The 12,539-nt window shown below is 39.4% G+C and overlaps 1 protein-coding gene across 2 annotated transcripts in view; it reads right to left on the bottom strand.

Annotated features, from left to right (window-relative positions):
- Positions 1 to 7,252, bottom strand: part of LOC105030364 (probable cation-transporting ATPase 13A3) — a 29,564-nt gene extending 22,312 nt beyond the window's left edge. For both annotated transcript variants that reach the window (XM_010904192.3, XM_010904193.3), the window contains exon 1: positions 7,004 to 7,252. In XM_010904192.3, the coding sequence (XP_010902494.1) occupies positions 7,004 to 7,169 (166 nt within the window). In that variant the 5' untranslated portion in view covers positions 7,170 to 7,252. The remainder of the gene's footprint in view (positions 1 to 7,003) is intronic.
- Between the last annotated feature and the right edge of the window lie 5,287 nt (positions 7,253 to 12,539).

The following is a 12,539-nucleotide window of genomic DNA, read 5'->3' as shown; positions in this document are numbered from 1 at the left end:
GTCCAGGCTCGTCTGAAGTTTGCCAATGACCATCTGGATGATCCAGAGGAGGAATGGGAGAAAGTCATGTGGTCTGATGAGACACAAATTTAGCTTTTTGGTCTAAACTCCACTCGCCGTGTTTGGAGGAAAAAGAAGAATGAGTACAATCCCAAGTAAACCATCCCAACCATGAAGAATGGAGGTGGAAACATCATTCTTTGGGGATGCTTTTCTGCAATGGGGACAGGACAACTGCACCGTATTGAGTGGAGGATGGATGGGCCATGTATCACGAGATCTTGGCCAACAACCTCCTTCCCTCAGTAAGAGCATTGAAGATGGGTCGTGGCTGGGTCTTCCAGCATGACAACGACCCGAAACATACAGCCAGGGCAACTAAGGAGATCTCAAGGTCCTGGAATAAGAAGCATCTCAAGGTCCTGGAGTTGCCTAGTCTGTCTCCAGACCTGAACCCTATAGAAAATCTTTGGAGGGAGCTGAAAGTCTGTATTGCCCAGCGACAGCCCCGAAACCTGAAGGATCTGGAGAAGGTCTGTGTGGAGGAGTGGGCCAAAATCCCTGCTGCAGTGTTTGCAAACCTGGTCAAGAACTACAGGAAACGTATGATCTCTGTAATTGCAAACAAAGGTTTCTACATGCTTTGTAAGTGGGAAAACCTGCAAAATTGGCAGTGTATCAAATCATTGTTCTCCTCACTGTACCTGCTCCTCCTGTTTTAAATAATTTTGCAGCTCATTCCAAGACCAAAGAGCATTATGAGAAACTGATATTTGCTATAGAAATACACAATTCATTTCTAAAATAAAAACCTGATTTCACTTGTAGCTTTTTGGATAGTGTCAATGTGATGATTAAAAGGACACCCTTTCAATGCACTTACTATCAGAAGTTAAAATCTCCAAGTCACACTGTTTGTCTGCCCTGAGGTTGTAAAACATGAATTGTGTCTTTCTGGCATTCAGCACAAGTTGCAACTGGAGAAATTGTCACCAAATGACATTATACAGAACATCAAGAAACAAGTACAGAGCAAAGACAGAATTAAATAATGAAAAATATAAGGTAAAAAATTAAATACAATACAAGTTAAGCGCAGAGACAGTAATATACAATTATATAATTAATTACAATTCAATATTCTGCACTTGCCCCAGAAACATCCTTACCTTAAACAGATCTGAGTCAGAGTAGTGGATACCTCATAGTATTTATTAGTATTTGGTTGGAAGTTGACGTCTCATTTCAGACCCACATCAGCCCCTTCCAGTCATAAATAAAATCCATAATTGGTGTCCAGTTTCGCAACAAAGAATCCTTCACCCATGCGGCCAATTGCCCTCTTGGACTTTGGCAACACAATTGACACAATTGCCTCGAATGGTAACCTCCATAAATTAGATGTAGCTAACCAGAAAGACATCAGCTTTCACACGAGTGGCCCCTACAACACTGATCAGTGTGACCTTTACACTCTGGAAAATGGGCGCTGTACACACAACACCAGAGTCACTGGTAACAGCTTGTCTACAAGTCCCAGATTGGGATGATTTTTTTGGTTTTCCAGACTGGTAAAACCCGTTCCCTTAGCTCGCTCCTCAACACCTGCCAATCTGAATGCAAACACTCTGGCTAACGTCTCACACTGATCACTCATCCATTATTACTTTGGTTTATTTTCAGTTCTCTGCTGCCGATGAGTGGAACGACCTGAAAAAGACCATCAACATTGGCAACTTTCATTATTCTTTACTTTATAAAATGAATAATCTGAGATGCTATCTGATCACTGCATCTACTAAGCATCTCATCCATCTGTATACTATAGTTGTTGATCTTTTGCCTGTTTATTCTATTGTTTTAATAGGGTTTGTGTAATGAATGATATCTTGCAATCTTTATGCATTTGGCCAGTTCCTCATTGTAAATGACAATTCATTCTCAGCCACTTAACTGAGGAAAAAAAAGAATAATACTCTAAACACATAGTTCCATAAACATTGCAATCCATTACTCTACTGAGAAAATTGATTTGTCCAAGCAGGCCTTGTTGTACAACAGTAAAAACAATACACTTTTCTACTGACAATTAGCAGTTTCTCCACTCCTGTTGTGAGTATGTTTAAAGGCTGGATTGATAACGTTGAAAGGAAGTGCACTCATCTGCCAAACACATGCAGAGGATTAACGTATCACACATTGCATTTCATGTCTCATGTTCCCTTATTAAAACGTCCTTAGTAAAATGAGGCAAATCGCTCAACTGTTGACATCTCCCACTAAAGCAGTAATGTGGTAAGACAGAGACTATTTTCATTCTTATTTCTTTTGACTATTTTTCATCTTGAATGTGTTGAGTAAGTACTGACACAGACACACTGTGTTTTGTTTGCCTTTGAACAGGAAGGAGTTTGCTCCAGCCCATCAGTAACGCACATTTAATAAATCACAGTCTTAACTTTGGATAATGATTAGCTGTGCAGGAAAGAAAAACTGCACTGCGAGTTGCTCTTCAAAGATCAGAGTTTGAGATCCTTGGCCCAGGACGCTGACATTGTCTTTCACATCTGACAGCAGATGATGACCAGAAGCTGAGAAAGACGTCTGACGATGAACCAGCATCTTGACGTGACGAAGGACTGAAACATTATTTTGACAGCTTCCGCTAGGCCGGAATTGAATTATTTCCAATTAAACTCTACACTGCCAAGTATTGAGATTTGATTTGGGCTAAAACCTTTTCCAGCTTTATTTGGGACGTTGGAGGTAGGCTATTGCCTGGATTGCGATTTGCGAAACCTGTTAACTTTTTCGTTACTCTAATCAAACGCATTATTATACAGCATATCTGAACTGCTTGTCTGTAAATAACTATTGTATTTGTGGAGCCGCTACAGGAGAGTGTGGTTCCATTTTCTTAAAGTCGAGGGGAAACAGAAACTATCATGGCGAGAGTGATGAGCACAGTCACATACAGTATGTGTAACAACACAACTGATTGGAAATGTTTTAAATGATTACTTTTCAAACGTTAGGATGTGTCACTGAATCTGAAATGGCGAGGGACCGTTTGCATGAATGCCAGAGCATTTCACACAGCAGATGTGCCAGAAAGTGTTGACTAGGTCTGACACAGGGTGGTCCTTCATTCTGTATGCCGTGCTGTGTGCTGGAAGCTTCATGTGCTCTGTTTCTGCCCCAGGGGGAGGTGGGGGTGAAGGTGGGGGGGTGCAGATTTGGAGACACACTGACACATGCTGTGTTGGAATGTCTGTTAAGATCCGTCCTGTCTTAATACAAGGGTTTTTGTATGCAGTGTCATTAAATTACACACGCAGGCTATCCAAGTCAAACCAAATTTGCCATGGTTCCACACCAGCCAGCTGAAGCAAATTATCAAAAATAATTTGGCTAGCTCTTCCCATTTGCAAACACACCCACAGACACACACACACAGACACGAGACACACACACACACACACAGACATGAGACAGCCAAATCCAACCACAGCCTGAAACAAACTCATGTTTACATTCAGTCATGGTTCCTAGCGTTTCTCACTGAACAAAATGTGAAACAAGGGCAAACAAAAAAAAATGTATGTAAACTTATATAAACTTTTATATTACTTATAAATCAACTTCTATATAACTTGCCTCTCAGAGGCGTGGACCAGCAGGCCTAACCAACACGCCCCAGGTAAGGGTGATGTACTCCAGACAAGCCTGAAACTGTAGTGCTTAGCAATGAATTAGAACAACAACCACGACCTGTCACGCATGTAACCAGTAGGTATGTTCATTACATTTTGGGTATGGATTCATTTTTTTCCCCCAGTGCTACAAAAATGACTATATGACTGACCAGGCGACACACAACCAAACTATCCATTCCTCCGCCGTGACTAATTTAGGTAATAATTTAGCCGTACAATGTAAAATCAGCCTACCTGCTGGTTATCTCTATTACAAAACAAAGAAGTTGCACCATGCTGCAGTTATATTGCAGTCATAATGAACTCTGAATGCAATATTTATTTTATAAGGGCTATATCACAAGTCATGCTTGATGTGCTAAAACCAAGCAAGTACACTAAAGTTGGAAGCATTCTTCTAGACTGTCTGAGGTGAATAGATTTTCTTGCTGGGCCACGTCTCCAAAGCAATTTACATACAAGATTAAATATAGCGGAGAACGAAGGTGGAAATGACAAAGAGAAACAGCAATAATTTTAATACATAAAAATGTATGTCTAAATATAACTTTCAGAATAAAATCATAATAAATAATGCATTTCATAATAACAAAATTGATGATCAATTACTACTTTTAATCAGAGTCCAGAATCAGGACCCCTTTTAGGTCCTGTTAGGGAGGATTTATATTTCAACAAGATCCTCTGTCCACCTGGCATTTGTGGGCACATCAAGAAGCGGATTGAAAAGCATGATAATGATGTAGCCACAGGGCGCATTAAACAGGGGCCACTTTAAAACGTCACACGCCACAGATGACTCTGGTTACGAAGCTCACTGTTGACACGCCGTCTCCAGGACTGTCCGTCCACCAGAACTTTTGCCAGAGAATTGAATGTCAATTTCTCCACCATCAGCTGCGACCAATGTCGTCTTAGAGAATTGGGCAGCGCGTCCAACTTGACAAAAGACCACGCCAGCCCAGTTCTTACACATCCAATTTCCTCACCCGCTGGACATTCCGAGACCAGCCCCTCTCAGGACAGCTGATGAAACTGGGGGTTTGAAGAACTGTTTTGCGCAAATCGTCAGAAACCATCTCAGGGAAGCTCTTCCATGTGCTAGTTGTCCTCAACATGGTTTTGAGCCGACTCAACATGGTTTTGAGCCGACTCCAGCCAGGTGTCACAACCGACTTCAATGGGAAAATGCTCACCTGTGACGGACACTGACACGCTGCAGAGAAGAGTCCTCTTCACTGATAAATCCCAGTTTTAATTGTACCAGGCAAATGGCGGCAGAGGGTAAGGAGTTGTGTGTGTGAGGAGTTTTCCAATGTCAGCGTTGTGAACATGGTGCCCCCGTTGTGGCAGAGGGGTTGTGAAATAGGCCGGGGTAGGCTGCAGACATTGAACAATTGCATGTTGTCAAATGCATGTAAATACTGTGACGAGATGAAATGTTCTCAAGTTCCTGCCAGTAACCAGCAACTTTGCACAGCCATTGGAGAGGAGCGGGACAACATTCCAAAGGCCACTATCAACAGGATGATCAATTCTGTGCAAATGACAAGTGCCCCGTCTGAGATCATTATTGCTCACACCCATATACTGTAAAAAAAAAATGGACGACGCCCCTTCGCTCTTTTCCATTGGTGAAAACTGAAGCCGCCAGTGTCCCGATATGGCGCTGACATCTTGGACTTGCATCTGCGCAGATAGCGATCTTGGGACCAGTTCTGCGCAGTAGCGAGCAGGAAGTAAAGCCGTAAAGCCGGGAAATCAACGGCCCCTGTGCCCCGCCCTCACTCTCCCTCGCAGAATGCGCATATGGTAATCAATCGCAAGCACACGCTGCACTGTTTTGGAAGTGGAGTCCTGCTCCTGTGAACTCTGTCTGCTCCGTTCCACTCCAACCACATTAAAATAAGGTAAATACAAGTAGCCTACTAACCACACATTTAAACAGAGTTCAATCAAGTCCAAGTACAGTACAACCGTTGCTTGTTAAACCTAGACGATATGTTATAGCCTAACTTACATCATGTTTAACCTTATTTTAGAATAGGCCTAATACAAAAATAATTGGTAACTTCTAGCTAACGATCACCTGCTAGCTATTAACATGGCTATTAACGAGGCTTGTTGTCTTTTAGCTAACGTTAGCTAGCCCATTACATTTATTTACTAATTAAATAGCTTATAAATGTAACTTACCAAAAAAAATTCAAAGATCGATTGGAAATGCCAGATCGGTTAGCACAATCTACTGCAGAACAACCCATTATGTCCGTGTGAAATTATATCAATTATAGAAATTTAGAGATTAAATTTAAAGCTCCAATCTCCTTAGTCCTCCGAAGATGGCGAAAAAAGCCTGTTGGCGCTTCAGTGGCTCCTCGGCTCAGATAGCTGTCAATCACAGCTGACAATCACGACGTCACACCACTGTTTTTAGAGCATTAAATAACTAACTAAAAACCAACTTATTTTAAAAACAAACTCTTGAATTTACATTAGCGTGATACAAACTACATTAAATGACTGAAACCAGCTTCGGAAAAAAGATATTTGAAGGGTAATTTAATTGTTTAGTTGGTCTCGTGTCCCATTGAATAACATGGGGAGGCGGGGTTTATGACCTATACTAGGACCACTCACCAGGGGGCGATCGAGACGTTTTGGCTTCACTTTTCAGGGCTTGTGCGGCACGCTTACTCACACCAGATAATGTTTTATCTATGTTTTTTTTTTATCTACACCCTTTACCGTTTTAAGGCACCTGTGACACACACATTTCACTATTCCCAGTCATGTGAAGTCCATAGATTAGGGGATAATGGGGTTATTTCAGTTAACGGATGTCCTTACAGGAACTGCTAGTATAGTAGTATAGTCTAGTATAGTCTTTAAAATTATTGCATGTTGAGTTATCTTTCTTTAGACTACAAGCAATGTGAAAATGAACCAAAACGTTAAAATGCGTTAACTTCCCCTTTAAGAAAATGTAATCTTGCCCCTTTAAAATCCATTCAAATATATATGGAAAATACGGTGTTTACAGAATCATAATAATATTGTTACAGCATTATAAACGAAAAAAGGTAGCAGTTTCCAACTTGCACAAACTGTTATGTATTTTTTCGTTACATTCCACCCGTACTGCTTAAGTGAGCGAGATACATTTAGAACTTGTAACAGGACAGTATGACGTAAGAATTAAGAAATATCTCAAATAATGTTCATTCACCGGCTTCTTGTTGGCAATAAAAAATATGTATTTCCTTATAAACGTGTAAAATACTTACAAGAACCCTCTGGCTCCTTGATGTCAGAAATCACCCATATTGATGAAGAAATACGGATTCCGAATTTCACCGCGCACTCACAAATATCTTCAACTTCTGTGACCTGGGAAGTGTCCACAGAAAGGGCGCGTGTGCAATATTGACAATGTGCTGTGCAGTATTCCATGCGGGGTACCGACCGTCCGAAACTGGTTCATTCGCGATTATTGGGGTGGAAGTGGGAAAACAGGATGTGAGGTCATTAAAGTAGACATTTTGCGTACTCTACAACATTTTCGTATGCTTCTCTATCCCGTCAAAAGTTATGTGAAAGACAGAACTGTTCAAGTGGATAGTAGCAAACCTCAAAGAGTAGGCTTGCGTTATCCATCTTAACGTGCATCTTGTTCACTTGTATGGAAGGCTGTTCTCTTGGAGGGAAAGAAAAAGTTCCATTCAAAAATCAATAACTGTCTTCCGATACTATCCAACAGAAGGCAGCCTGCAGCATTCGACAGTAAGCTTACATTATACCAACTGATATAATGGACAATGTGACCATAGACTAAAATAATATGTGGCAAATTAAAGTACATACATAATTAACAATCACAGCATTTTAATTACCGTATTAAACTAGGTGGGACAACTTATTGTTATGATGATAATATTTTTTTAATCCGTCAATGTTTTGAGCGTCATGTAATGGGGATGGTTCTCAGCGCTTAAGGACTGAAGGAAAGGTGAACTGAGCAAATTACAGAGCTCTTTGAAGAGAACCTGATCCAGAGCGCACAGGACCCCAGCCCAGGGGCGCAGATAGGATTTTTTAACTGGGGGGGACCAAGCTGTCAGCAAATGATTTAAACTCAATTCGTTATTTTGTGTAATTTGGGCTAACTAGTGCTCAAGTAGGTAATTACTTTGCATAATTTGGGCTAATGATTTGCACTAAAAAGCTGTCTTTATCTACTGTGGCTGCCCTCCTGCAGATCCTCACTTGACTGACTTGGGCCTGCCTTCCCAGATAGCAAAAAATATCCGCACAGCTTTTTTTTGCCGCCGGCCCTAAGCTGTCGGCTATAGGTGCGTCCTGGTGGCGGGGATGAAACGTTTGCAAGACGCTTTTAAATACAAGGCTACTCTCAAAATCGACCGGCCATGTTGGTTTGGACACACATTCGCATCAGTTCGTCGCTCAATCGCGAGTTACAGCCTGCAGCTTGCTAGCTAGCAAAGTCCTCGACTACCATTGTTTAAGTAAGTGCATGTTTCCTTTTTGTGTAACACAATATTATGTTTACATTGTTTTTAGTTTATATATTTAAAATGTGTAGTCATCTTTGTTCTTGACTAACTAGCTAAAGTAGCCTTGTTTACGCAATGTTGTAGAATTTTTAAGAACTATAATAGGTAGCAAAAGCTTTACATCTAGAAAGACTAAGTTTAACTTTTAGTGTTTTCTTACAAAAATAACGATGTATATATGTTGTTTAAATTATTTTGTTTGCCTGAACAAGTATGCTGCTAGTCCAGTAGCTAGAGCGGCTAGTAAGTGTTAGCTAGGACTTGTGACTTGCTTGATTAAAGTATGAAATTGACTTTGACTTGAGAACAAGTTACTTGAGACTTGACTTGACTTGAAGTGGAAGACTCGACAATGACTTGAACTTATAATAAACAAACAAAATTATTTTATATGTTGTGACATCAGCACCACTAATCAGCGTATGTGCCTTTAACGCTGCACAATTCAAACCGCGCCAAACATGGCAGACAGTAACGTTAGTCAAGCTCCACAAATAGTATCGTTTGGATACAAGGACTTTGAACTGGACCGTGTGAAAGATTTGCCAGATGCAAAATATGCAACAACGTCAAATTTCATTTGTTATTTTAAGAACCACTAGGAAAGGTAAGAAAGTAATCTCTTTATATTCAGTTTCACTAAGATCTATAACGATTAAGTTACAAATTTAATGAATTAATCTTTTGTTTGTCAGAATTTGGCCTTGGTTGCATATTGTTTTGTTTTTTTTCTTGTTAGAAATGTGACCTTTATCATTACTGAATACGTCTGGTAAATAGATGTAAGGGAATTTGACTATAACAGTGGCATGGCCTGAATTTTAATGTTGATGGGCATCTTAAAATGAGCGGGCATGTATATTATTACACGTAGGCTATAATGTCTGTATAAAATGTGGGCATTTTCAAGTGTTTGTGGACTGCGTGTGGAAACTAAAAAGCATTGTGCTTACACCATAACAATCGTTTTGGCTTTGAAGGTAAATGCATTGTTAGTCACAATGTCTAGTTACTGGGCCAAAAGGAAAATAATATTAAAAAGAGTTGAGAGGGACAAACAGGACATTCACTTGAATCACTACATGCTACAGAAGTTGCAACGATTCCAGTAAACCAGGAAAATGTTGAGCCATCTGTAGACTTCAGAGCTGGTATGTAAAATGTATTGCTGTGATGCTTAATTTGTGATCCTGTAACTAAACTATACACTTTGTTAGATTTTCAAATTTCTGTTCCCTCTTTCTCAGAACCAGGTTTCTCCCCAGTAATCCAGACTCCACTTCACAGAGCCAAGAGTTTGAGTACAAGTAAGTGATGTTATTTGTGATGTTTTTTGTCTTGGAAACTATTGCTTCTATTTAAGATTAGGAATCCTTTTATCCATAATCAGTTTTTCATTAGGGCACTTGACTTTCTGGATAAAAGGTGTCGATGTGTGTTGTACATATCATTAGCTTTGCACAGTTCAATTATTGTTTCATTACTGAATATGCAATCTCTGCAGTGAAATTAAAGCTATTCTGTTTGTTCGTCAAGTACTAAGCTTTACACCACCAGCAGCAAATTTACCCTGGCAGTATATGGGTGAAAACGCTGGAGGAATGTAATACGTTGCGCTAAACTAAGTTTTACATTTAAGTCCAATTCATTAAATGTATGCAGTTACTTCAAACATATTTTTACGTCAATGATTATCAATAGGAGAAAGTCATTGTTTTGTTATTGGCCCTTGGACGTCCCTGGCATGTTGTGTACAGCACAAAGTTTTCAGCTATGAAGGTATATTCTAGGCCTATGTCTTATTGTCCAGTGTTTTAACAGTATTGAAAATATTGCCTTTAGTAGTTGTTTTCTCAAATTTTTTATGTAGATTTCCAGAGACTCCAGAATGAAAACCAAGCTCTGAGGGAGGAGAACCAAGCCCTGAGGGAATGCAATGCACAAGCAGGTGAGAACGTGCACTCTCTTAAATGTAACTTTTTTGTGTGTAATGTAGGTTCAGAATTACCATATGCCTTTGATTTTGTAGCTTCGGATGACAGCGGCTCACTTCAAGAGCAGGTGAAGCTAGTAGGGACAATGTTGAAGATGTTTGCTCTCACTGGGCAATCAGGTACAACTTGCAACTTGCAATATCTGTACATGTAGTAGACCTAGATATAAATGTCGTAGTTTAGTATTTGAGGGACCAGGACTGGCTACTTTATTCCTATTTTCTGGGAACCCCTGTAGGTGCGTTATCTGAAAGGAGAATCTGACCGTGAAGGCAGATAAAGGCGCCGTACAGCTGAGAAGAACTCACAGCCGACCCCTTAAACCTAGGCTGACTACTGACACCCCAGCATCACTGAACTGGAACACTTTCTTTATCCTGCAGTCAGTAACATCAAGAAGCCAGAAGTGCCAGACTACACTCACCAAATCCACTCTGTTTTTTTTTTATTTTAACTTTAGTATTGACTTATTTCATTCCGTCTTAACGATTCTATTATAGTTTGTAAATCCTATTTCATACCTGTTACTTGATATTAAACATTAACTAGTACCAAAATTCGACTTTCATTTCATCAGTGTGCTTAACTGTTATGCTATTAATAATAGCTTGGAAATACTATTTCATACCTCTGATACTTGATATTGCACATTACCTGGTACCAAATATTCTACTTACTCTGTTTTTAACATCAGCATTTTATCATTCCATCACAGTGCTTAACTGTTATTCTATTGTTAAAAATAGCTTGTAAATCCTTGTGCCACAGGTCAGCATTGCAGTTATAATGGTCTGTTCTACTACTGTTTTTACCTCTGTATTTTTATATAAATATATATGTCATGTTTTGTTTAGCACAGATACAAGAGACACAGATCTTATTGTAGCACAGTGTAAATCTTGTGCTCCAGGTCAGCAATGCCATTATAACGGTCTATTCTACTCTAGAGCTTTACTATAAATTACTATCACTTTTCCTGTTGTTAGAAATGGCTTGAAAATGTGATGTTATACCTCGATTTATTTGGTATCCTGCACATTCTTTGGTACCAAATATCCTCATTACTTGTTATGTTTACTGGTAATAATTTTCATCCCAGAGCTGACCTCTTTATATTATTAACAATTATTGTGTTTGTGTTATAATTTGCTTGTATGACTGTTTTTTTCTGTATGGCCTGCATGTTCTGTAGTGTGTATTTAAATGTATATTTTTTTCTGCCTGTTATTTATTTCAGTGATCTGACACATCTTGTTTGAATGACAGTTACTGTACTTTGAAATGTGGAATTAAAACACCAAATGGAAACTTGTCTGGTTTGATCAATCATTATTCTCGATAAACTGCATGCTATTAATATTAAATATATATATAAAAGCGGCAGATCGCTCGAAAATAGCGTTTGCCGCGGAAGGTCCGCCTTCTGTATAACGGCGGTGGAACGGCGGTTGGCCCACGGTCCGGCCTCAGAATACAGGCGGTAGGAAGACGGCGGTGAGCCGGCAAACGTGTTTGCGATTAAGACATTCTGACGCTTCTACTGTCTCTGGTGGACCGCCTCCGGTCCGCCGACTCATTGCTGCCTGGGTTACTGTCATCAGAAATTGCCTGCAGGCCAGGAGGACAACATTTTAAATCTTATAATTTCAGTTAACCCTCTATACCTCTATAGAATTTCAAAACAATGTGAAATACAACATATTCCTGAGAATTAATGGCTAAAACTACTATTTAAAATGTCTAAGAATAACTCAAAAAGTGTTAATTACAAGTTTGTTGCAATTTACAGATTAGAAATATCTTTCAAATGATGTATGACATATTAAGAAATGTTTTTCATATTTAATTTAATTTAAGAATCTATATCCTCCGTTGCCGTACAATAAAAAAACAAACATGATTTCCTGCTATAAGAGGATGTCAAAAGTTATAGGTAGGCCTTTATTTGTTGTTTGCATAAACTTTGCACCACACAAATTTACTTGTTATAATTATTTTTATAGTGGCTTACACGACAGTGAACATACTTCAGTCAATTTATACAGTACAATGGGTTAAATGATAAGATTAAACATTATTTCTGTTTGATTTATCCAACCATTCTTTTTGTGTTCATTCATTATTTGCCTCTGTCCACTCACCTTAATGCATAGTTATGGTCTCCACAAGTGCAAAAGCCTTCTTGCCATTATTGTCAGACTATTCCCCTTAACAAATCTAATCTGCCACATCTGGGAAAGTCAACAGGCATAGGA

The sequence above is a fragment of the Esox lucius genome, chromosome 3 (assembly GCF_011004845.1).
Source record: "Esox lucius isolate fEsoLuc1 chromosome 3, fEsoLuc1.pri, whole genome shotgun sequence".
Classification (NCBI taxonomy): Eukaryota; Metazoa; Chordata; class Actinopteri; order Esociformes; family Esocidae; genus Esox; species Esox lucius.
The sequence above is the reverse complement of the archived record's forward strand: the minus strand, read 5'-3'. Positions and strand labels throughout refer to the sequence as shown.